At 47.7% G+C, this 27,541-nt stretch overlaps 1 protein-coding gene across 5 annotated transcripts in view; it reads right to left on the reverse strand.

Annotated features, from left to right (window-relative positions):
• LOC133352428 (zinc finger protein 362-like) overlaps nt 1–27,541 on the reverse strand; it is a 138,110-nt gene that overhangs the window by 10,226 nt on the left and 100,343 nt on the right. For 3 of the 5 annotated variants that reach the window (XM_061568066.1, XM_061568068.1, XM_061568065.1), the window contains exons 2-8: nt 19,956–20,019; nt 16,311–16,593; nt 14,699–14,818; nt 14,047–14,187; nt 9,802–9,982; nt 5,485–5,532; nt 653–877 (exon numbers count right to left, since the gene is read on the reverse strand). In XM_061568066.1, the coding sequence (XP_061424050.1) occupies nt 653–877; nt 5,485–5,532; nt 9,802–9,982; nt 14,047–14,187; nt 14,699–14,818; nt 16,311–16,593; nt 19,956–20,018 (1,061 nt within the window). In that variant the 5' untranslated portion in view covers nt 20,019. The remainder of the gene's footprint in view (nt 1–652; nt 878–5,484; nt 5,533–9,801; nt 9,983–14,046; nt 14,188–14,698; nt 14,819–16,310; nt 16,594–19,955; nt 20,020–27,541) is intronic. The other 2 variants (XM_061568069.1, XM_061568067.1) reach the window with 2 other exon arrangements.

The following is a 27,541-nucleotide window of genomic DNA, read 5'->3' on the forward strand; positions in this document are numbered from 1 at the left end:
ACCGTAAAGTACACTGCGTCTGCTACACAGTGGGCATTCGAGATCCCCTGCGCGTGTGGGCCATTGTTTGGCGGTGCCACGAGCCAAATTTGCCAAAGAAAAAAAAATCCTCACAAACTACTCAAATGGGATACACACAACAGCAACTATCGCCCGCCTCGCCTTGCTGGCAGACTAACGCACGATGCAGGCCAGGTTCCGAGTCACCTCGTGACGCACAGGTACAGCAGCTGCCACTGGGGGCGTCCTATATAATGTTGCTGATATAAAACTAAACTATTTGTATTTTACCAAGTAAGGCCCAAATACTCTCAACGCGTTGACGTTGATTCTAAATGTAGAGGAAAAACCGGAGGGCCCAAAGAAAAATCCACGCGACCACGGGGAGAGAGAGACACCGCAAACTCCAAATGTACAGGCCGTCAGGGTCGGGATCGAACCCACAACTTCCTGTATAGCAGGCGAGGTAGTTAACATGGGGCGCCACGGTGGCGAGAAAGAGAGAGAGATGAAACGTGACGCAAAGCCGCACGCAAAGCGCTCCCGAGACACAATCTCGCGCGAAGGCGTCGACCCGTCGCCACCGTCTCTCGTTCGCCACCTAGGAGATGCGAACGAGCAGCACGCAAAAAAGCCACCCCCGCCCACACACCGTGTGTGCTGCTGCAGGTGCGACAGCTGGCGGAAGGCCTTCTCGCAGTAGGAGCAGTGGTAGGGCCTCACGCCCGAGTGGATGCGTAGATGCTGAGCCAGGTACGAGGCGTTGGCAAACGACTTGGAGCAGTGCGGGCACTTGTGCGGCTTGCCCTCCGTGTGCGACTTGGCGTGCGTCTGCATCTCCGACTTGGTGAAGAAGGTCAGGGGGCACATCTTGCACCTGCCCACCGGGGGCGTCGTTGTCGTCGTCGTCGTCGCGGGGACCACACGCCGCGGCGGTTGGCGATTGTTGGTCGGGAGGAGACGTTCGTTGTCCGTTATGGGGTTGTGCGAGGGAGCGGAGGTTGCGGATTTGTTTTGTTTAGATGGAATTGGTTGGATCGGTAGGGGTGTCCGTGAGCGTCCGTGCGCAGAGATGGGTGGATGGGTTCGGTTGGGGTTGCGGATGGGGTTTAGGGGAGAAGAGAGTGACAAAGAGACACAGAAGTAAGAAGGACATTCTATACAATTCATTAACATGATGAGCACCCAACCACTCTTATTATTGTTGTGAGAAAGTAACAATTCAATAGGCATGTAAACACTCACACCGCCAGCAATTTAATGAATTCTCACCATTGTCTCATTCTTATTGTCACTCATTCATTCCTTCGTTCCATTCGTCAAGGTAACATTTCTCTCTATTCCGGGTTACAATTTGATTCAGTAAGATGCTTTTTGTCCAGATTTGTTCTGGCTTTGCGTCTATTCCTTCACACATTGCATTTGCCTTACTTGTGCTGTTTTGTTCGTCCCCGTTTGCCTAAATATAACGTTAGCATATACATATCCATGATCTAACCAAATAATTAATAATCTATTAATCAAGGCATCGTGACATGCCTCAATGTCAGCGATTCTAAGCACTCCTTAAAGATTATGACGTATGTATCGTGAAATGTGCGTAATAAAACAAGACCAATTTAATATTTCAATGCGAAATAAATGATTTCAGATCGTTTCACATTCAGGTCAGTTCATTATATTACCCACAATCCACGAGGACAGCACAAAATACATGTCGCTTAACAACACACTGAGCGAGGGGGTTGAGCAGTGGCGCAGCGGTTCAACACCCAATGCTACCAAACCGGAAACCTGAGTTCGATCACAGGCCATGACTAGCATCAATGGCGAGTGATCGTTATAAACTGGTCCTGGGCCCCCCACCCCCGCCTCTTTGACCAATCTGCACTGACCAGCGTAGTAAAGTTCGGTCGCACAACCTCCATGACTAACAGTGCACAGGGAAGGGGCCTTTCTCTACAAGTAGACTGACACAGAAGGGCTGTTAAACATTACGGCATATTATTTAAAATGTAATAAACAGGTCGTGGGATTTACAGCTATAGTGCACCGCCACTAACGCCCCCCCAATGGCTGATACATGGACAAAGCGTCGACATTTATCTCCTGCATGACTTCGCCGCGTCAAGGTAGAAATAAAAGTTGGTGGTACAAAACAGGGCTTTGCTTTTACCAGCGTCCTCAACTTGATCCAAATCGGGTTAAAAGCATAGCAACCAGCAGTCCCAGAGCACGGCGAGGGCATCTTTCAAAACTTGCATGTGCACCACCACGCAGAAAGATTATAAACATCATACGAAGATCATGTTTTTTTTTTTTTTACCAGTGAGCTAACTAAATAAATGGGACCCTCCTAGAGTGTTGCTTTAAATAAACGTCCTTTTACCTAGCCAGGGCAAGGAGTAGATGATGCTCGCTTATAACTTTTGCAAGTGTAGACGTGGGGATTCTGTAGCTACTCAAAACATAACACTACTCTGCAGTGCGCGTTTGATATTTCTCCAAAATGTCCAACAACAATACATTTGACGACCAAGGGGGGCACTCGGTGGCCTAACCTCACAGCGCAGACAACTATTTTCCCGGGACGCAAATCATCGTCCATCCGGTGAGCATAACCGGGAATCAAACGGTGGTGGGGCCGTGTGCGCTAAGCCACGAGTCGTGGCGGCGTTCCGCCACGAGGTCACGTGTCAAGCTTCCGAACGCCTCTCGCGCTGAGCCGACGTTCGGTGCAGACCCATACCCTTGCCCGCAGGGGAACGCCAAACGCACTGTGCCCATATCCCCCAAGAGTTTTGCTACGTTCAAACAAATGGCGACAGTGGTGGCGGTCTACATTTCTGGCTGCAGTGGGGGGGTTACGCGTGCGATGCAGAGAGCGGTGAAGGATTCTGTCCAGCTTGCGTAACGATGTCTTATATTTGGGTCCCGTAGATTCTTTATTCCATTTAGCATGGGTGTCTAACAATGTACCCGTCCCCGCTGGCGATCGGTTAAGATGAATTGTCTTGCCCCAAGAGTTGGGATTTTATTCAGGAATACATTTTTAAGCGTACACTGTAGTGAATGAGGCTGTCAATAGTGGCTGAAGGGGGTCATGTGAGCCCACAAGATGCAGGAATTGAAAATAGAAATTCTTACACACATACGATTTGACGCATGCATCATAATCCGAAGAATTGACATCGATTGATAAACTGATGTTTCATGTCTCATTAACTATTTTACTATCTTTATTGTACAAGATAAGGCCCAATGATCTATGTTGCTCTTTTTCAGATGTGACCCGGCCAAAAATGATAGCTCAACAAAGTGTCCTATCATCGGGAAATGGATAGCAGACAAATACTCTAAACGCATGTTTATAAATGTGGAGAAAGATTCATGCGAGCACGAGGAGAACATGCAAGCTCCAAATGTATAGGCGTCAGGGTCGGGATCAAACCCACGTCCTGCTGCATACCAGGCGAGGTAGTTAACATCTCGCCACCGTGATCCAAGCATCAACGCAAAATACATTCATTAGCAATTCTCCCAACCTCTACCCCTCCCCCAGCAAATTGATGAATTGCCATCATTTGATTCAAGAATCGACAGATTGTTAAATTTTTACTTCCTCGTTTGCATTGTTTTTCATTTGTTCCGTCTCATTTGGAGAGTTTAGTTTGCTCCATTAGCCGAGCATTAGCCTATCAATGTCATGCAATTTTCACGCATCAAAGAAACCGAAAATAATTAAAGCATCGTTACAACCCCTACATTTTCAGCTGTATATAATTAAATCACTACTCTCAGCTCCATACACACGCCACCGCTGACTGCAACATTCAACATCTGCACCACTCTCGCTATGTGCCCGAGTAAAAAATATACAGGTCCAATTATATAATTGTGTTGTCAACTATGTCACATTGGAAGGTGATTACAATTCTATCAGGGACTGCCACAGAGAGCAACGTGACATCAGGTCGTGTCAGAAAGACCCAGAAAGAGGACTTCACAGAACTACTTTTGAAGTCAATCTGACGCTGGACCACATTCATTCGTGTTACGTTAAAGAGTATTCGCTGCTAGAGGTGGCCGGGCGACACAGGTTAGAGCACAGAGCCGGCACTGCTAAGATTCTGGGTTGGAATCCTGGTTGAATACTCTTAGTTCTTTCGGTAAAGTCACGTAGGTAAAAAATGGAATAAACATTAATAAAAATAAAATAATAAAATCACGACGTTTCGAAACGTCGTGATTTTATTATTTTATTTTTATTCAATCACGACGTTTCGAAACGTCGTGATTTTATTATTTTATTTTAATTTTTATTAATGTTAATTTCATTTTTTACCTACGTGACTTTACCGAAAGAACTAAGAGTATGAATCCTTGCAGTCACGAAAGCTTCAAATCTAGAATTAATATCCTGGTTGAAGCGACCTATGATTGAAACTGGGTTCTCAAGTGTAGCAAGTTGATGATCTCGGCCCGACTGGCAATGACTGGTAAAAAAGAAAAAACATCATTAAATGTGGTTCTACACTCAATTTATATCAATTACAGCTCGAAAGAGATTTAAACATTTCAGTGATGTAAAGGTATTCTTGGTTCTTTCGGTAAAGTCACGTAGAATGGAAATAATAAAATAATAAAAATATAAAACAATAAAATTCTCACGACGTTTCGACTGCAACACAAGCAATCATCATCAGGTGACTTTACCGAAAGAACCAAGAATAAGAATCCCTGCAGTCACGAAAGCTTTAAATCAAAATTTGATGTAAAGGTGTTTAAATCGTGTGCATAAAGGTGCTTATTTGAAGCCACTTCAGAAGCAGTTACGTGACGTCAACTTCTGGGGGAAGTTATCTCGCACAAGGCGATTCAGTGCTCGCTGCAGAGCTCCGAATTAGTCTCATTCTGTGATACCGAAAGCAAACTCAGCGTAAAATCGAGGGTGAGGAAAAAAAAATTAACGAGTATTCGCTGCGTGTCAATCAATTGAAACTTGTAGTCCTCTGTGCCGAAATACATTTATAAAAAAAAACATTTAGCATTCGTAATTAATTTCAACAAACATTTAGTAGGTTGGGTCCTTGTGCAGCCATTGGTCGCGGGACGAAGCCCAGCAATCCACTGGAATTTTGAAGGCCGGTTTAATCCTCGTTGTATACAACCCCGGGTTCCGAACCCGGCATCTCGGCAGCGTGCGCGCTCAGTGCTTTGACACACCCGTTATGACCCCCCCCCCCACCCCCCGAGCCACATCACCGCCTGTCCAAATCTAGCGAAACTCTAGAGCCACGCTGGGAGGCGGGCGTCAAACAATCCCACACAAAAGCAGACCCCCTTTTGGGGGCCGCGCGACGACACCGAACATCGACGACAACACGAGGAGGCGTTCCCTCGTGGGGGGCTGTGTGGCATCCTTGCATTTGTGATCGAGTATCTTTTGTGTCACTGATGATGAAAAAAAACGATTTGTCTTACTTGGTGTCTTGACCCCCTCCCTCCGCGATTGACCCGAAGGGGTTTAAACTGTAACGTGACAACAAGTGATGGCACATGAAATAATCCGATTAGATGAACTTATCTTTTGGAGGGGGGACAAAAATAGAGTATTAATATTTATATAAATATAATAATAAAAAATATATCGTAGCATGCAAAGAGGTAGCAATTATAATTTATTTATCCAGAAAGGCTCGAGTGTAAGCTCTTTTTTCAGGTGGCTCCTGCAGTCTGGATATTTGACCAATTTCGACTTTTGCGTTTTTCACGCCACATGGGAGTAAGGTGGTGAGTCCCTGGTCGGAAAAGAAAATAAAACTCTCGCCAAGCATATGAGGCGATAACATGCAAGCAACATATGCAGTACACATAGGTAAGGGACATACTTGCTGTACTGCCATCTAGGTATGGGGGTCACCTCTTAATCCCACAGGTGGTTTGACCCGCACACACGATTATCAACCCGACCTAATAAAGACATCGAGCAGTGCGAGTGCCGTCATCACCAAGTTAGGCGTTTTACCTCTCTCCAAATATTTATCCGAAGCATTTAAAATTCTCACCAAGCTAGTCCGGGTGTCTGGGCAAGATAGTGTAAAAGGGATACGGGGTATTTATTAAAAGATTAATAGATTTTTCTTTTTCGATAAGTATGGGTCTTTTACATTTTTTGAGAGGTTCACAATGAGTTATGTCACTGGTCAAGCATCCCCCCCCCCGCCCCTCCCCTGTCAAATGAGTGTGGGCTATTCTCTGTTGGTGGCCCTAAGCCAACTACGGAAATTCCACATTCCTCTGGCGATACAAATTGTCCACGATGACAGCATGGGCAGGAAAGCTGACAGCAGTTGTAATCATCGTGATAACAGTCATTCATTTACCTAAGAGGGACGACGTCTTGTGACTGGGATGTTTGGCCAAATTTTTTAAACACTTTCTCGCAAGCCAATAAAGTTGTATGTTTCGCGACCTAATCATGATTTTATACAACCTCAGGTTACCGTGACGAAGCTTGACTTCACGATGTAAAATTCTACTTTAAATTACATTATTTAAACTGAAGAACAAATAACAGTTCTGAAAACAAGATTTTGTTTAAGAGCAATGGCAGCTGGAGACATACACCTACTCTGCAGGCATCGACACTTTCAACAGCAGTCATAGCAGCTCTACGCAAATAATCCTACTTTGCCGCCAATGCTCAACAAACGATTTGGCAGGAGCGTATATGCAAGTTTTGAAAAACAAGAGACGGACGGGAATTTGAGGTCAATGGCGAGGCAACCAACTTGGCACAAAAGCTCGATTCTAGAAAGCACAATTTTAGTGGTCCACACGAAAACTGTCAAAATGCACTTCGGAAAGCAGCACAACACACAGCGAGTAGACTCTCAATTAACCGCATCAACTGCAGGAAGTGGAAAGTTTCGCGGAGAGGCAAGCTTTCGCGGATTTGTCCTACAATTCGAGGGCATGAGTACTCAACTCCTCCTCGCGGGGTGGGCTCTGGACACATTTACCGCTCATCAGGCTAGCGTCATGTGCGATGATGACTTCATGTGCACTCGAAAGGAAAAGCGACTGCTATAATTAAAAACCTGGATAGTGGAAAGGAGCGATGCACCGAACGGAATTTGGAAACAGCTCCAGCAGCACAAAGGAGGCTCAGTGATTGACCACTGTCGACAGGGGACTAAGTGTGGACTGAGGAAGATGGCTTGGGGAGAGAACGGAGGGGAATGTGAAGGGGCAGCAGGAGGGTGGTGGTGGGGGTGGTGGGGATGAAGAGGGAGTGTGTGAGGATGAAGAGGGAGTGAGTGGGGATGAGGAGGGAGTGTGTAGGGATGAAGAGAGAGGGGGGTGGTGGACATGGAGAGGGAATACATGATGATGAGGGTGGGGAAGTTCAGGAATCTAGATGGACTTAAAAGGGTTGGTACTCAGTACCTTGCCTTGTCAAAAACAAATGCATGGGCATGCCCCGCAACTAAAACCACACGCGCGTGCTTAGCAGTGCGTGAAAATTATCACGCGCGTGCAGTTAAATTAACCCCAGTGGTTAATTTACAGTCTACTGCAATCTGAAAGGACAGTACAACACCTAAGGGTCATACACAATACTGATTCATATGAGCGTATAATGATTCACCCCTTACACCCCCCCCCAGCCCCTCAACAGTGATCCAATGAGTTGTCGGGATTCAAGATTGATTGCATCCTGTTTTTGTGTGTTATGTGCTACAACTCGATTGTTGTCTTTTTGCATATATGGATTTATAGACCCAGGATTCGTAGGCGCAATTTGAAAAGTACATCGTGAGCAAAAATCGATGATAAGAGATGAGTCGTTTGCGTGCCAATTAGCAACGTAACTAAAAGCATGTCGACAAAAAAACATGTTAGCGAGTAAGTTGCAATGGCCCCAACACAGAGATGAGATATCCATTTTTCCTCTCATCTTCTTTTACCCTATTTTATCTCGATTGTGCAATCAGCATCATGCTACGAGATGGAGAATCCATTCAAAAAAATGTAAACACAGCAGCTAAATATTTATTGTGAGACAATGGCCCGCGGAAGCAGATACCGAAGAACTGCTTCTGAGATCCCTTCAAGAGTTGACCAAACTTGATTAGGGTTAAATTTCGATTTAAAGCTTTCGTGACTGCAGGGATTCATCTTCTTGGTTCTTTCGGTAAAGTCACGTAGAAGGGAAGTAATAAAATAATAAAAATTAAACATAATAAAATAATTCTCACGAAGTTTCGAGGCGACAGACCTGGTTTTCACCTGAGGACGGCTGCTTGCGTTGTGGCCGAAACGTCGTGAGAATTATTTTATTATGTTTTATTTTTATTATTTTATTACTTCCCTTCTACGTGACTTTACCGAAAGAACCAAGAAGAGGTTGATTAGGGTTGCTGCACTTTTTTAGTTGAACGTTTGAGTAACAAAGGCAGGACTTGGTATGGTACAAGGCAGCCCACGTGACTTTATCGTCCAATCAGAATCGAGCATGTCACGACTACAACTTTAACCGTGACCCCTACCAACTGGGACAACCGCCACCCCATCGCCGTTTCGGATTTCCCGACAGCGAGTGCCGAAATGACATTAATAAGTCGTGTAATGGAGAGGATAGGGCAGATACGATTAAGGCGTTATCGAATTTGCAAGCAAAATAAACTCAGATGATGCCAAGGACTCTCGCTCGGAGAAAAAAAAAGCTACGTTTGCTATTGCCTTGAAAAAGGAGGATTTCGGGTTGGGGGGAGAATGGCGGTGATGGTGATCGTAGCCATGTGCCCGGGAGGCAAACAGGTCAGGGGAACAGAGAGGAGATGGGGAAGATACGGGGAGGCAAATGGTAGATGAGTGGAGGTGAAGATAAGGAGACAAACGGTGGATAATGGGAGACAGTGCGCAGGTAAAGTGGAGATGCGGGGACACAAAAGGGGCATGAATGAGGAGATACAAAGCAGGGGTGGGATGAGGAAGACGACTAAAACTATTTTCTATTTTACCAGGGTAAGGCCCACTGAGCTGTCGCACTCTTTTTCAGAAGCGACCTGGCTACAAACGATAGCTCAACGAAGCGGCTCATCTTCATCACGTGGAAATTTATAGCAGCCAAATATTCTAAAACGCGTGATGTTGATTCTAAATGTGGAGGGAAAGAATAGAAAAACCGCAGAAAATTCCACGCGACGACAGGGAGAACATGGAAACTCCAAATATACAGGCGTCAGGTTCAGGGTCGAACCTACGACCTCCTGCATACCAGGTGAGGGAGTTAACATCTCGCCACCGTGGTGGACAAAGGGGAAAAACGAAGACACGGGGCAGAGAAGGCGTAGGGAATGGGAAAAGCGGTGAGGGGGAGATGATGGAAAACCATGGAAAGTGTTGAGTGGACGGGACTTAAGCAAGAGGCAAACGGGGAGTACGGAAAAATCAACCTCGTAAAAATTAAAAAATAATTCGCATTTGACTTGTGATCATTCCATTAAGATTGCGATATATGTAGGGAACACGTGTCTGCAATTACTACATAGGTGCCGAGCATGGTAAATTTCGTTTTTGCACCTTGGTAAAAAATGTTTTTTAGAGTCAATGCCACCAAGTCCTGTGGGCGGTGGCACCGACGTAGAAGGAACGGTCTTACCTCGATGGCTACGTAAGGCACGAAAAGAAGTTCAACATTCGTACAATGGCAACCTACTCTGCTGCATTTGCAAGAGGCAGAAGGTGTGAGATGAGGAGAGATGGGCGGCGGGGCGCCGCTAGTGCACTCACTTGTACGTCTTGCCGTCCTTGGGCTGGTCGGAGCCCGACGCGAGGATGGGGTAGGGCACGACGAGCACCGGCTGCCCGCCACCGTCCAGCGCCGCCTTTTTCCTGCGGCCACGCTCTCCGCGCTTGCCCACGGTGCCCACGCCGGACATGCCCTCCAGCACCTGGTGCGCCGACGTCAGGCCTGCGAGGCCGCATACGCTCTCAAGTCACTCGTTTACTCACCCACTCGCGCACTCGCACACTCGCTTACTCGCTCACCCACTCGCACACTCGCACACTCGCTCGCACCCACTCACTCACGCACCCACTCACTCACTCGCGCACCCACTCACTCACTCGCGCACCCACTCACTCACTCGCGCACTCGCACACTCGCTTACTCGCTCACTCACTCGCACACTCGCCCACTCGCTTACTCGCTCACCCACTCGCACACTCGCTCACCCACTCGCACACTCGCTCACCCACTCGCTTACTCGCTCACCCACTCACGCACTCGCACACTCGCCCGCTCGCTCGCGCACCCACTCACTCACGCACCCACTCACTCACTCGCGCACCCACTCACTCACTCGCGCACCCACTCGCCCGCTCGCTTACTCGCTCACTCACTCGCACACTCGCCCACTCGCTTACTCGCTCACCCACTCGCACACTCGCCCACTCGCTTACTCGCTCACCCACTCGCACACTCGCTCACCCACTCGCTTACTCGCTCACCCACTCACGCACTCGCACACTCGCCCGCTCGCTCGCGCACCCACTCACTCGCGCACCCACTCACTCACTCGCGCACCCACTCACTCACTCGCGCACCCACTCGCCCACTCACTCGCGCACCCACCCACACGCTCACTCATGGACTCACGCACCCACCCTCTGACTCACTCACTCTCACACTGTATGTATGTGTGTTGAACTTCTTACTCGCTCACCCACTCACGCACTCGCACACTCGCCCGCTCGCTCGCGCACTCACTCACTCGCGCACCCACTCACTCACTCGCGCACCCACTCACTCACTCGCGCACCCACTCGCCCGCTCGCTTACTCGCTCACTCACTCGCGCACCCACCCACACGCTCACTCATGGACTCACGCACCCACCCTCTGACTCACTCACTCTCACACTGTATGTATGTGTGTTGAACTTCTTAATCGCTCACCCACTCACGCACTCGCACACTCGCCCGCTCGCTCGCGCACCCACTCACTCGCGCACCCACTCACTCACTCGCGCACCCACTCACTCACTCGCGCACCCACTCGCCCGCTCGCTTACTCGCTCACTCACTCGCGCACCCACCCACTCGCTTACTCGCTCACCCCGCTCGCACACTCGCCCACTCGCTACTCGCTCACCACTCGCACACTCGCTCACCCACTCGCTTACTCGCTCACCCACTCACGCACTCGCACACTCGCCCGCTCGCTCGCGCACCCACTCACTCGCGCACCCACTCACTCACTCGCGCACCCACTCACTCACTCGCGCACCCACTCGCCCACTCACTCGCGCACCCACCCACACGCTCACTCATGGACTCACGCACCCACCCTCTGACTCACTCACTCTCACACTGTATGTATGTGTGTTGAACTTCTTTCGCACCGTACGTAGCCAACCGTGCTCATCGAAGGTGGGGGGAGGGGGAAGAACACCAAACTTAACACAAAAAGCAGTTCTAAAGAAATTCGTTTTCACTCACTCATTCGCTCACTCACCCACTTGTTCACTCACTCGCCAACTCATCCACTCACTCCCCAACTCATCCACTCGCTCACTCACTTACTCGTACATACATGCTCAAGGCATGTGTGAGCCTGTGCTTTCAAAAGGTAAGTAAATTTTACCCGTCCTCTCAATTCAACGAACATCCATGAACACTCACTCACCCTTAAGTATGTACGTATATGCTTATTCATGTGGGATGAGAGCTTGTGGGGAGCGGTGGGACAGCGGTTGGCGCACGGAATCATGAACCCAGTGACCCGAGATCGATTTCCAGCCACGGATAATATCAGCGGCGAGTAATATCTGAACCGCTAATGAGGCACCCATCACCTTCACCAACAGAGCACTGACCGCAGTGTGGTGAAGTATATCCATGCAACCACCACGACCGACACAACGTGGGGAGGCCTTCATCCAGCAGTGGACTGACAAAAAGCTGTGTGAATTACTAATCTTCCAAGCAGTCACGGGGTTAATGGACACTGCCCCACAGCTGATCTATAAAATATCTACACCCGGCAACGGGAGCAACAGTATTGTAAACACGTCATCTAATGTGTTGTTTATTATCTATCTTTCAGTCAGGTGTGGTGCCGAGCCGGGAATAGATAAACTTGCATTCAGGGAGGTGTAAAGACCAATTCTGGAGAGAGTTATACTGGTAGGAACCTCCTGGTTACACCAGCCCACAGGGGATTATTGTGTCCATCCGTCGTGCATCCAGAAATGGGAGGGATGGAGCTGAGTGGAGAGGGGAGGGTGGGGAGGGGCTGGGTGGGAAGGGTGGGGAGGGGCTGATCACACCGTGGTGCCCTTATAAAACTCAACGTTTAACCTACTCACGCCGGCTTGTGCCCGCCCTCACAGTCGGGCATATTTGCGGAATACACCACGCTGCCGTTGACCCTGGCCATTGACCGAGCAACCCAACGTTCCTACCAGCTCCCTCCGCAGGAATGTGTTTGATGCAATTATTGGCTACTCAGTGGCTGAAGTACCAACTGGGCCCGATTGGCAGCGCATGCAAAAGGAGCCAGTCTCTTGAGACGGCGAGTGAAGCTTCACACTCTGGTGGAGAGAGCCTGTGTTTGCAAGGGGCTTGGTTGGGGGGGGGGGGGGGCCTGGTGAGCAGCAGACATGAACGGGAGCGAGGTGAGAGCGCGGGAGCAGAAGGGTGCGGCTCAGACACTTCCCAGGGCCTGCCTTGGCGTGCCCTTCTACACAAGAGGTTTGCTCTGGGAGGAAGCGAGACGAGTCTTGCCGCGGTGCAGCATTGGGGCTGCACGAGCGGTCGCGCGCGTGCCTTGTGGAGCGTCAACGCGTCGTGAATATGCGACGCACTGAGCATTCGTGAGCGCCTCGAGTTGCGCAAGCTCCGACACGTGGTAGAAGGATGAACGCGACAAGTGGCGCGAGTGAAAGCGTGCGAGATCGCGTGGGGTTGGGTGCACCTGGCCTGGCACAGGTACCGGGGTGACATCACTTAGTGGCGAATGGCGGGTATTGCTATTGGTTTTAGGGTTGGGTTAATTTTACCTTGGTACGGGTTGTCTAGATACTCTCCCCCTACTAGTGAAGCGGGATATTACAGGTAGGAACAACAGTTCCACACTGCCCACCAGGGATTATTTGTCTGTCTGACTTTCTGTCGTGCATAGCCACGCCCTCGATTTGTATTTCATAGAGCGCTTCTGGCGGGCTCAGCACCACGTGACGCGCCGCCCCACGCAGCTTGCGCCGCGTGACACGGATCGCACGAATGCGCTGTCAAACCAAGTTCCTACCTGCCCACTCCGAAGGAACGTGTTTCTCTGGGTTGAGTGATATTAAACACAAATCAGACCCCGGTCCTGTCTCGCTCAAGAGATCTTGACGTGGCATTCACTCCCACACGAAGCCCAAGGTCCATGCCCTGATTGATATTCTACAGTAGAACCCTCAAAAAGGCCCGGGTTCTCAAACTTGAGCCCGCCGTGAGACAACAAAGGTTCGATGTTGCTGTTACGTGCGAGCGCACGTTGTCGCTACCCTGGTGTTGAGCATCGTAAATTTGATTTTGCACCTTGGTAACAGCGAGTTTTTTTGAGTCAATGCCACCAAGTCCTGTGGATGGTGGCACCGACAAAGAAGGAACGGTCTTACCTCGTTGCTCACGTATGGTGCACGAAACAAGGTCAACCTATCTTCTTGGTTCTTTCGGTAAAGTCACGTAGAATGGAAATAATAAAATAAAACATAATAAAATAATTCTCACGACGTTTCGGCCACAATGCAAGCAGCCGTCCTCAGGTGAAGGACAGGTCTGTCGGGAAGACAGCGTCACCTGAGGACGGCTGCTTGCGTTGTGGCCGAAACGTCGTGAGAATTATTTTATTATGTTTAATTTTATTATTTTATTCTTTCCATTCTACGTGACTTTACCAAAAGAACCAAGAAGATGAATCCCTGCAGTCACGAAAGCTTTAAATCGAAAGGTCAACCTACTTTGCTGCATTAGACCGGGCCCTCACCTGGCATCATGGGCAGGGGGCTGCCCGCTGTGTCCACGCGGCCCTGGTTGCCACCGCCACCCCCTCCGGCCGAAGACACCATTCCCCGAGCCATGCCCACCTGGCCTTCCATGCCCCCTGGTGACGGGCAGCCCATGTCACCTGCAACAGCACGGCGGCAGCACGTGACACGATTAGCAGTGGGCATCGACAACACAACGGGTCATGAGACTTGAGCGCGAGGCAGGAGACGAGACCAACACTCGTCGATGTAACAAATCGGCTAATCTGCAAGTGCAGTCACTTAAGCATCTTTTTCAAGGAATGAGGTTAAATGAAAGCTTACGAGCTTATGAATATGTAGTTCATCGTCAGTGGTGCTCAAGTTTTAACATTTTGGAGGGGGTGCAAATTTTTTCCTACCAGGGGACCTAAGTCAGACATTTATTTTCCTAACCGTTTTTTATTTCGGACAAAACACCCAGTGGGGAATTACTTGTGTTATGAATCCAATATTGCGAATAATTTAGCCATTCATACACACATTTAATGCTGACAATTGTTACAATTATGACTAATGGCCATCGAAAGAATAAAAGGGAGGGAGGGGCCCAATAGACCCTTTGTCCCCCTCTCCCTAGCGCTAACCCTAAACCCTAACCCTCACACTAACCATAGCAGCAGCAAGACCCGGATCCGTGTCCCCGCAATCCACCAGCCTCCCGCACCATCCCCCCAGCCCCCTCCCCCTCCCTACCCTCCACGGCTGTGGCGTAGGGCTTGGGAAAGCGATCTTAAAAAAAAATCGTTTTAAATTGTTTTAATGCAGATTTGGTTTTGGTTAGGCCATCGCCACGTTAAAAAGTCTATTACACGTTTATAATCTTCAACCGCGGTTCAATTGCGTTTATATTTTTTTAATATCACGCACACCTGCAGTTGAACTGAGCGACGGATGTCATGGACCTCGCACATCCCAATAATTAACGCGCAAATTCTTTCTTTTTGGGGGCAGCCTCAGGGCGAAAACGCGTGGGGCTCCCTCGCAAAGAGGGATCTCGCAGACTCCGCTACCCCAGTAGGCCCCCCTTGGTGTTGGCTAGGTCCAGCAGGGCTACCAGAGGAAACAGGGGCAGAGCTGGCAAGCCAAAGTCAGATCCAAGCTGGCAGGCTTGCCAGTGGTCATGAAAACGTAGCTAAAGTGTCTCCCAGCTCACGTGAGCATGGCATTTTTTTCCCCTCATCATCGCTCGTTTACCCATTAAAGCCTCGCTGGGTCTCGTAAAATTTTCAGGAGGGTCCTGACAGGTTTTCGCAGTAGGGGGCAATGATTGTCATGTATAATCCCATTTAAGTAATCTACTTCACCCTCGCAATTTAAGCGGTAGGATTCCAATTTTTCTTTAATAAGTTTTTTTTAACAGCAAAGCGAATTGCAAAGATAATCATAGCACGCGATAAAAGGGTTTGAATATTGGAAGCAGCCTGCCGCTTAAATCTAATGGGTCAGGAAGTACGACATGGGGCGGTGGTGCTGGTCTCGATTGGCGGCCCAACTGATGGTGAAAATTCCACATTGCTATGGTGAGGCCTAGTTTTCCCATGAGGTGATCACCGTTTGACTTCCCACAAAGTGTCACTCGTTTGGTCAACCCCTGTAAAGAGAAGTTGGCCTCAATTTACGTACTTCACCTCGGCTGGGAATTCGACTCGTGGCTTTTCAATTGCAAGTTCAGTTTATTTAACCACAGTGCAACCCGGCCAGAGCATACCCTTATATATACACTATAAATAAATAGACGTGTGAATTAAGCATTCCCCCCCCAAAATTTTTATAACGATCAATCAAATCTGGAGCTGGGAGAAAGTCGATTAAACAACTAAATATAATAACCGACGACCACGACTTCGGTGGTCAACTACGCAGGCTCCTTTAAGAGAGGCGGCTGCCCTAACAAACCAGTCAGGTTGACTGTGCCGTAAACCTAGCCGTGCCCACCACCTCCCACCCAGCGGCACACACGGGGAGAACAAAGGTCGAAACCTTTTTTTCCTACCCCCCTTCCCCCCCAACTGCATTCGCTGAGTGGTCAAACCAATAAATCGGTAAACGATTACTCGATCGGGAAAAAAAACAACTCGCCCAGCTCCTGCCAAGAATCACAACTGGTGGATACACGCATGAGATCATCTCAATCTACAAGCGATCCACCAATCTCTGCTTCCTAGCCCCTTGCCCAGACCACCTGAACCACTTTCACAACACTCCCCCTCTCTCCCCTCACCCATAGTGCTTGGTGGACGGGCGTGCAGTGCCACATTGGGCTTCCCAGAGCCATGCTGGGCCTCATGCTGCTGCTGTTGCTGCTGCTGTTGCTGCTGCTGTTGTTGTTGCTGCTGCTGCTGCTGTTGGGACAGCTGCTGCTGACTTAGGTTGGGGGTGGAGGGCGAGTGTTGGGAGAGTGGCGGCGGTGGCAACGGCTGCCCGAGTGGCTGGTGCGACTGGTGCCTGATCTTCTCCGCCATCAGCTGCTCCTTGATTTTGTTGATCAGGACGAGGTTGTCGATCTGACGAGCGCAAGAGAAAGGTTCACGTCAACGGAAAAACACAAACAGGCGCGCGCACGCACGCAAGCACGCGTGTCAAACGATAACAAGGAGAGCGCGCGCCTCTCACAACTGTAGACAACGCTTAAGATAGGGGGGGGGGGGGGTGGATCACAGAACGATAATTATCGATGTGGATTTGTGAAACTCCAAAATCTGCTGGGCTGCAAGGTGGGCCAGTGATCGCAGCACAGCAGGTGGGTTTGTGAACCCATCTGTGTCGATCTTTTGAGCGTTAACTTATCAAGTCGCGCAATGTTTTGTCCGGGTACTCCGGTGTGTCCCCTCGCATGCGCGGTGGGAGTTTCGTCCCGAGTACTGCGGCTTCTTCCCACGTGCAAAACCGTTGCTTTTGAAAAGAAATTGGCCAAACAGCCCAATGCAGAACCCTCCAGTCAAAAAACAAACGACCCATTGGGACTTAGAAAAGCTTAAGCGGATGCCCATTACGTCAGCTCCAAGAGGCTGCACGACTTGATCTCGGCTTCATGCCCCTGTTGCTACAATCCGCCATGTTCAATGTGCGTGTCTCACTGCTGCCATCTACCTACATTTAGAGAAACACGCAGGAGAGTGGGCAGAGTTCAAAATTGCCTCCAGCTCGGTTTTGTGACCGCACCCGTGCAACGTTTAATATAAAATACCATCGGCGGCAGTTGCGTCTTGTGTTGGGGACCTGCACTTATCGCGTCCAGGAACGTAACAATTCGCTGCCCCTGCGGTTCGATGAATTTGCACCGGTCGGGATCACGGCTTGAGAATGGATTGCTCGCTCCTCGTTCGTTCTGTGAGCCGAACGGTGAAATTTGCGCAAGTCATAGGGGGCGCATCCCTAGCACAGCACGATTTCTATGCATGCATCGTGAACGTGAGGAAATTATCTTAAAATCGCCGAGCTATTAAAATGCTTCAAAGGCGTCCGTTACTCCGTCGTGGAAACTATGCAATGAGATTAATAGGCAACCGGTTCAACCCAACAATTGTGCAACTACAAATCATTTGTCTGGAGCAACTAACTACACAGTCATGTTGACAACGGCACAGTGACCTAGTTGTCTGGATGGCGGCTCAGAGGGCTAGTACAACATCTCAGCACCGAGCAGGGGCGCTGCTGATATCCCGAGTTAAACTTTGGGGATTCAGCTGCCTGTAATTAAACCGTGTTCTCGGGTGCAGTGAGGTGATGATCGCAGCCTGGTTACCAATGACTGAACAAAACAAACATCAAATTAAAGGAGTTTTTTTCACCGTATTTGCCCGATTCCGGCATAAAATACGGAAAAACAATCAGTTTGTCTGTCACGTCATAAAACATACTTTTGCAGGGCATGTGAAATGAGTTTATAAATCAGCGCCCCTCGCACTGCCAGAGTTTCAAATGACCGTCGTCTTTGTCTCACCACATGATGCGGATAGCACAAGACAAAATGTAATTTGAGGGACAGAAAAAAAGGGGGATCGAGTGATGGACAGGACATATATGAGAGTTGAACGAAGTGGCTTATCAAGTGGAAATTTATAGCAGCCAATTACTCTGAACGCATATTGATTCTAAATGTGGAGCGAAAAACTGGAGGAGAAAAATCCACGCGACCACGGGGAGAGGGACACGCAAACTCCAAATATACAGCAGGTGTCAGGGTCGGGATCAAACCCATGACCTTATGCATACCAGGCAAGGTAGTTAACATCTCCTAGCCACTGTGAACTGTGCACTGGACTTGATGGTAATTGAATGCTGATAAGCGTGAGAAAACTTTACGTGGCCGGGTGGGTCAGAGGTCAGAGCACTGCTGGCACTGCTGAGATAATAGGTTCAAATCTAAACGCCATCCTGTGATTGAACTGGAATCGAGTGTAGCAAGTTGGCAGTCTAATCTTATCCACCAATGACCGCACAAAAAAAATCATCGTCATGATTGGGGATGGGCGGGTTGGAGTCTCCATTTCTTTCAAGAATCAATTGTTTTTATTTTGTCACTACAGTGCAATGTGTACCCCTCATTTGCGCGGCATGTACTACTGTGCGTGTCTTGTTCGTTCGTTCTCATTTGTACCATTAGCCCGATGGAAACAATTGCAAAAAGATTCGTGAACGGGACAATTATTATCATCATCGCTTTACACACACACAATTCGCTACACACAGGGTTGAGCCTGGGACAGTGTGTAGATGGGCCATCTTTGTGCAGAGAACATGCATTCCTCCTCCAGTATAAATATTCTCATTCTGATTGTATGTTGCAGTGGGGCTACGTAGTCAGCAGTCGGCGGTATAGCTAAATACAGTGCATTGCAGTACTGTACTATGCTCCAATGTCTACGAAGCCCCCCCCCACCCCGCTGCCTTTCGCCAACCCGAACTGACCAGCGTGGTGAAGAACGGTAAAATATCCACTACAACCCGCAAAAGCGTGGGGGAATCCCCTTACCCAGCAGTGAATTAACACGTGCGCGATTAAAGCACGTGCCGCAAGCGTGTCAACAAACTCATGGGCAACTAGTTTTTACGCGCCAAGATTTTTCCTCGAGAACCTGAATTTAATTGATGCCGCCTCCAAAAGGTGGTGCCCCTCTTGTGTCGTCCGTGAAGCAATGTCCAATTCATCCAAATCCAGTGTGGAAAATCACCCAAGGCGGTTCCAGCTCACCTTGACACCCCTCTATTCTTTGTGGTGTTGTTGTTGTTGTCGTCGTCGTCGCCCTTAACCAGCAGAGGATTAACGCAATATCTGTATGCATGCTCCATTAAATGTACGCACCCGTATGCATATGAACCACTTGTAATAATGAGTTGAATTTTTGGGGGGAATTTTTATTAATCCAATTACATGACTGTGGGCATCGAATAATGAGAAGGAACGCCCACCGAGAAAGGCTCATCTCAGGCAGATTTCCCCCGCAGAACGACTCGTGAAACCAGCAGGCCGATGTTGTAACCCCCAGGCTGCGACCCTGTACACTCCCGAAAGGTGTTCGCCTGGCAAGTGAACTTGAGCGGCGGGACCACAGATAGGGAAACCTTGGGAATCGAATGAGCGAAACGTATCGCGAAAGGTTTCACTGTGCAGTCATTTATTGCCGACCAGGGCTGAAACAACATTGACTCGCTGCACTTGCGGATTTGCACATCGAGAGGTGGGGCAGGGGGGGGGCCGCGCCGGAAGAACGACGGCAGGAAGTTGCGCGAAGACGAAAAGTATCCGCGTGTCGTCAAACAAACAAAAAAAATTATTCTGTTCAGTTGTGTACCGTGCAGACAACACAAAACAAGCGCACGCAAGTAAATAAAAAAAACTTTTTGTTTGTTGCCGATGCCCTACCTGATTGGTCATGGTCGGTGGATGAGGCCAGAAATAAGGGCTATTAAACCGCGGTTCTGCCATTCTGATGGTAAACACACAAAACATGCAGGTTAGCCACGCAAAACACTCACATTTTAATGCAACACAAAGCATCGAAACGAACGCAAATAAGCGAAAACAATATCGTACAGCAGCAGGGTTCGTTCACTTTCAAAGAAGTGGGTAGTGCAAAAAACAAAACAAGCTTGATACGGGTTTTTTTTCCCCGAGATTCGTGGTGAAAATTAAATCTTCAATCAGTAAACCCACAGCATGCAGCAAGGTGGCAACGCAGAGCAAAAAAATATTGCATCCTGAAAGGCTTTCTATATTGCTCATTTCCTGCTCATCCGCTAACATCACATTGGTCATTTGCAAGACGATACACTTGGCAGACTAACAGCGCGAATAACTTAAACCTTACATTGGTATTTTTGCAAGTCAATTGTACACGGCAAACAAACAGCATTAATACATTAATGGATTAACAGAATTTGCTTTCTCAAACACGTGGAATAATGCTTGATCCATCCACCACTGTGCCTTCAGAGTCAGTTTTATCACAGCGGTTTGCTTAAACAGAAAATCTGCATTGGTTTTCACATCACCGAGTCTCACAAGTGTAATATGAGCCTATATCCGGCTCACTGACGTATCACAACTCGTCATGGTGATTGGCTCTGCTGGTCCTGGTTTACAGCCAATGGGGGGAAGCCTGGGGGTGTGGCCCTGACGTGATGGAGAGGTGACAGCTATAAGGATTGGTTCTGCTGGCTTTGGCCTCAGCCAATGGGGAGATGAGTCAGGGGCGTGGTCCCGGGAACTGACGAGGGAGCCTGGAAGATTCGATGCAGGCTAACGAGGATTGGCTGAAGCGTACCACGTGACCCGGGTATTAAATAGGGGTAGAGAAGAACGACACGTGGTCAGAACAAGAACGAAGGAAGGAAGGGGCCACGCGTGAGCGGGGCTCCGAGTTGCCACGTGGCCGTGCATCTCTCTCGGTCCATCTGTCCACTTCACGTTGCCTATCAGCAACGGGAAGTAATTGTACCCTAAGTAAATAAAAAGACGGATTCCAGAAGTCGTCTCCAAGACTGTTATTACACAAGCAATACAATGGCCTAAAATAGTGGGCGACAGCCATCTACTACTCTGCAACTCGAGGTACGAAATTTCAACACAATTGGTCACGCATGTCTCTTGGCCACCGCATTGGCAGGTCATAGCGCTTGCCGATAGCACTCCATGAAGTACACAAATCTGGGCCATGTTTTGCGCCTTGCACAATAGCCAAGGGCACGACTACCAAGGTGGTAAATCAGATGGGCCAAGGACAAATGCTATTTTCATTTGGCGAACCAAAAAACTCATCAATTTATTTTGTCCATCTCACGTTAGTCTTTTAGACGACACTTTTCCACGAATGTATTTTTACAGGCGCTACTGCTCACAACCAACCGATCTTAGTTCCATTCCCGCTAAGGCCGACATCAGTGGCAAGTGATATCTGACACTGGTCCCACCGTCACCAAATCCACACTGACCAGCGTGGTGAAGTATGGTAAAAAATATCCCCCCCCCCATGACCTGCACGGCATGGGGAGGGGGCCTCATTCAGCAGTGGGTTGACAAAGGGGGCTGTGCAGGTCTACATCGTTCTCCAAACGTTGGCTCCTGAACCCTTGGCTCGGCATAAACACAAACCAATACATTATGATCTATCAGTCTATTAAAACAAGGGATACTTTCTTTTCAGGATGCTCTATTTTTTTTTACTTGAGCTTTACCGTTAAACTTGAAGGTTTAATAGAGTTTATCTGCCCCCTTTTTAACACTGTGGCACACAATCTGAACCAAACCCTGCATCATACACACACAAGCAACTTAAACCAATTATATCATATCCTTTGGGTCTTTCGGTAAAGCCACGTAGATAGAAAAAGAATAATAAATAATAAAATATCACGAGGTTTCGATCGCAACACAAGCATTCGTCATCAGGTGAAAAATAGCGGGGGAGCTACTATGGCAGGAAAAAATGTTATAATTTATAATTATAATTTATAAAAAAAAATCCTGCCTCAGTAGCTCTCCCGCTATTTTTTCACCTGATGACGATTGCTTGTGTTGCGATCGAAACGTCATGATGTTTTTTTTCCTTTACTATTTTTCTATCTAGGTGGCTGCACCGAAAGACCCAAAGAATATGAATTTCTGCAGTCATGAAAGCTTTAAGTCAAGACCAATTCTATTCTTTATTTAACCAGACGAGAGCCATTGGCATTCATAAAACACAAACATTTATGAAAGCAACTCACAGCCCATAGCTACGTAGAGCCAGTTATGGTTTGTTCGCGACGCAGCAAAATTTCAAATTGGGTAGGTACATCACAATGAGCCCTATTGGCACAAAAACGGCCAATTCTTGATCATGGTCATAAAAACTAGAAGGTGCAATCACAAAATGATGTAAAAGATCTCTATGAAGATGAACAATAGTTGCAATGTCAGTTTAACACGTAGGCTTTCGCGACCAATATTATTCATAATCAACGTTTTTGGGTTTAGATCGTGTTATTTATAAATGTGTCGTAACCCTCCACCACCCGACACGGCCAATCAGTAAAAAAGTGTCACGTTGACAAAAGACAAATAGTTCAAATAGACAAATAGGGCTAAAGCAGTGAACTATTTGTCTTTTGTCAACGTGACACTTTTTTACTGATTGGCCGTGTCGGGTGGTGGAGGGTTACGACATATTTATAAATAACGCAATCTAAACCCAAAAACGTTGATTATGAATAGTTGCAATGTTATTGAAATTTACAGCTAAGATCTGCCGCTGCCCCTGTAATAGTAACTATCTTTGAAGTCTTGTTTAAACTAAAACGATAAAACGCTTTCTTTTGTTTCCAGGCAAGGCCCACTGAGCTGTAGCACTCTTTTTCAGACGCAACCTGGCAACAAATAATAGCTCATCATGTAGAAATTTATAGCAACCAAATACTTCAAACGCATGTTGATTCTAAATGTGGAGGGAAAAACCGGAGGACCTGGAGAAAAATCCACGCGACCACGGGGAGAGAGACACCGCAAACTCCAAATATACAGGCGTCAGGGTCGGGGATCGAACCCACGACCTCCTGTATGTCAGGCGAGGTAGTTAACATCTCGCCACCATGGCGCCCTGGTTGTAGCCTATGGATCTCATCAACCGAATCTTGTTTCACAAATGCAAACTCCAAATATACAGGCGTCAGGGTCGGGGATCGAACCCACGACCTCCTGTATGTCAGGCGAGGTAGTTAACATCTCGCCACCATGGCGCCCTGGTTGTAGCCTATGGATCTCATCAACCGAATCTTGTTTCACAAATGCAAACTCCAAATATACAGGCGTCAGCGTGGGGATGGAACCCACGACCTCCTGTATGTCAGGCGAGGTAGTTAACATCTCGCCACCATGGCGCCCTGGTTGTAGCCTATGGATCTCATCAACCGAATCTTGTTTCACAAATGCAAACTCCAAATATACAGGCGTCAGGGTGGGGATCGAACCCACGACCTCCTGTATATCAGGCGAGGTAGTTAACATCTCACCACCATGGCGCCCTGGTTGTAGCCTATGGATCTCATCAACCGAATCTTGTTTCACAAATGCAAACTCCAAATGTACAGGCGTCAGCGTGGGGATCGATCCCACGACCTCCTGTATGTCAGGCGAGGTAGTTAACATCCCGCCACCATGGCGCCCTGGTTGTAGCCTATGGATCTCATCAACCGAATCTTGTTTCACAAATGCAAACTCCAAATATACAGGCGTCAGGGTCGGGATCGAACTCACCGACCTCCTGTATATCAGGCGAGGTAGTTAACATCTCGCCACCATGGCGCCCTGGTTGTAGCCTATGGATCTCATCAACCGAATCTTGTTTCACAAATGCTTCTTTTAGATTTTCAGACCACACCCGACAGGATCGGACGCGTGGGCGGTGTGCTCAGACATCAGCAGCACACGAAGGATAACAAGTATAACCCGTAAAAACAAAGTTTTTCACTATAAATCCTTTATATGCGTGGCGGCTAGAGTCCTCTCGTCCTCTGGCTTGAGATGGCTGCCACCTATGGGTCAGATGATTGCATTGCACCATTAAGCAATTGGTAATTAAATATATTTTTGTCCTAAAAAGTGTAAAATTTTGAGAAAACATTTTCACGAACATTAATTGTCACGCACAACGAGTCTGTGTAAAAAATGTCAGCTCGATTGGATCACGCGAAGTGGGTTAAAAACGACCGAAAGATTTGCACGGTCGTAAGCGCGCAAGCGAACTTAATATAAAGGATTTAAAAAGGGGCCAGGGCCACAATGTTAACTACCTCGCCTGGTTTACAGCAGGTCGTGGGATCAATCCCGACCCTGACACCTGCTGTATATTTGAAGTTTGTGTGTTCTCCTCGTGGTCGCGTGGATTTTTCTCTGGGTCCTCCGAATTTCCCCTCCACATTCTAGAAACATGCGATTAAGAGTAATTGGCTACTATAAATTTCCACATTATGATACGCCACTTCGCTCAGTTATCATTTGTGATATCCAGGTCGCTTCTGAAAAAGAGCAATATAGCTATTGTTTATTGCTGTGGTTGGTCCCACCTGATGACGGGCGCTTGTGTTGCGCCCGAAACATCATTATTTTATTTATTTTATACCTACGTGACTTTACCAAAAGAACCAAAGAGTAGCAATATAGCTGTGGGGCCTTACCTGGAAAAGTCAAATTTTAGTTTTTTCTTAGTTTACAAAGGCTTTACATTCACGATAATTTTCTGCAACGAAGCCCCCAAAGTGTGAGTACGCGCGCACGCCATCGCGAGATGTGGGCAGCGATTCCATAGTTTCAGTGACCCACGGAGCGTAGAGTTTTCTCGGGTGTCTGGTTTCCACACTTCAGGAGCGCACGCATTCCTGCGCTTTTCCAATGCGCAACGCGGCTCTCGGACAATTAGTGGTGCCGTGTGCATCGAGCGCAAAACGACCGATGTTTTTTTGTCTCCATTTCGCTGTTGTCGTCGCTGCGGTCACCGCGACACCACGGATCTTCCTTGTAAAATAGGCGGGCAACTGGCTAAACGAGATCATCCGAGTAGCCAATAAACTCAAACATGCTAGTTTTCCAGCGCGCATGCATTTCAGGGAGGGCAATTCGCTTTCATAGAGATCTATGAAAGCGAGAAAGCACATTTTTTAAAGATGTTTTGAGAACTGGTTTCAATAACAATAATAATGTATTTTTTACAGCGCTCTATACTCTTTCACAGCGCACTTTACATCATGGCACACTCAGTGGTAGCTGTTCCTGTGGGCACAAGGTGACTCTCAGCAGTTGGTCTAAAAAACAGGCATTTGTGCACCAGTAAGGGGGCGACGATGGCCAGGCAAAATCCCAATCGAGGTAATTTGCGGATAATTTTAGAAAATTGGGAAATTTTGGACCCTGACGCCAGCACGCAATGGTCTACTCTTGCGCACAGCATCAGCAGATGTTCCAACGTCCACTGTGAAGCAGACAGCGCATTATATCTTGACGGTTAATCCTTGCAGCAATAAAATAGAACAAAAATATATTTAATTTTACCAGGTAAGGCGCCACTAAGCTACATAGCTATTTTTCATAAGAGAACTGGCTGTCACAAACTATAGCTCAACGAAGTGGCTTATCATCGCGCGGAAATTTACAGCAGCCAAATACTCTAAATGCATGTTGATTCTAAATGTGGAGGGAAAAACCGGAGGACCCGGAGAAATATCCACGTGACCACGAGGAGAGAGCCATGCAAACAACCAAATATACAGCAGTTGTCAGGGTCGGGATCGAAACCACGAGCTCCTGTATACCAGGTGAGGTAGTTAACATCTCCTAGCGATTGTGGTGCTCACCGGGGCGGTCTGCTGGGTTCGTATAAAAGCAAGTGCCATTCGCTTGCATTAAAGAATAGTTCCTGCCACAGAAATGTGGAATGTCCAACCAATGGTAAAGGATGACCGACAGAAATCGTCACCGCCCAATGCTTACCGCTGGCTTATGCAGTGACCGAAACATGTCTTTAAAGGGCTTCTATGATAGTGAATGGTGGTGGATTTAATAGATCTCTATGAAGATGAACAATAGTTACTTTACTAGATACCTATGTAGTTTCATGACAGTCCTTGATCAAAAGATAACAGTGAAAAGAAATAGAAGCCACTTTAATTGAGGCCCCAAACAAGTGAAAGTTACATATCTCTACGAGTGGGAAGAACCCGGCGTTGCCCGGGGGAAAAATATATTTCAAAACTTTTCTTAAATACATAACATATACATACACAAGAACCAAGCTACTGTGAAAGCCCGGTGTGCCATTCGTCTGTCCATTTGTCCATCAACAAAATTAAAAGAGGCTTGCAGAAGTCTAAAAAGTTATAGAATGTGGGGAGTAAATAGTTGATCCAAAAGGTTTGCGAAAATTGTCGTCGGCATATATACCTAAACACCCTACATACAAGAGAGGCAGTAGTATCTAGTGACTCTATAGTAGTATCTGACTCGACAGTAGTAGCTACTGAGCCCAGTAGCAGCTACTGACGGTATAGTAGTATCTACTAACTGGAGGAGTAACTACTTACCGCAGTAATACCTACTGACCCTAAAGTAGTACCTACTGACCCTAAAGTAGTATCTACCGACTCTATAGTAGTATCTACTAACTCTATAATAGTATCTACAGACTGTAATAGTATCTACTGACTGTATAGTAGTATCTATTAACTGTAGCAGTATTGACTGAGCGTAGCGGTATCTACTGACTGCAGTAGTATCTACCGACTTTATATTAGTATCTCCCGACTCTGCAGTAGTATTTACCGACTCTATTAATAGTACTAAATTGATAATTTAACTACTTTAAAGTTTACGGATGTGAAATACGAATAGCGCTGGCTCACCACGGGGTTTATCACGTGGTATCTGGGCACTTTTTGGAAACGTAAACCCCACCGTCCTAGCGCCAAATCCCTCGCAAGCGAGCGTACGCAGAGGGACGGAGGGACGGACAAACAGACGGACAAAGAATAACGTTTATAGGTAAGAAGAAGATGGAAGTGAATGTAATATAAAATAGTAGTCATAATCACTGTAATTAGTAAATCTCCAAAAAGTTACCAATATTAATTTCTTAGATCAGTCCACCTGCGAATGACTTGCCACTCTGCGCAACAAATGTCAAAGTAGATACACGTACTCAGCCTTTTGTCAATCCACTCCTGGACGAGGGTCTCCCCACACTGTGCAGGTCATTGGGGGCGTGTGACTGGACCGTACTTCACCACGCCAGTCAGCGCGGGTTCACGAAGCAAAAGATCAATTCCATGAATACATAACCGTCAAGGTGAACGTGGGAAACTTCTGATGCAGTGGTGCCCACCGAGTGGCATTGCATTGCGCAGTTTCTGCAGATTTTCATTTGGAAGCGGGTCCGTTGTGTCCATCGGCTCCTAAGCAAACACGCATTCCTCTTCCAACCACGC

This window comes from Lethenteron reissneri, chromosome 40 (assembly GCF_015708825.2).
Source record: "Lethenteron reissneri isolate LAM-NWPU_2019-01 chromosome 40, ASM1570882v1, whole genome shotgun sequence".
In the NCBI taxonomy this organism is placed as follows: domain Eukaryota; kingdom Metazoa; phylum Chordata; class Hyperoartia; order Petromyzontiformes; family Petromyzontidae; genus Lethenteron; species Lethenteron reissneri.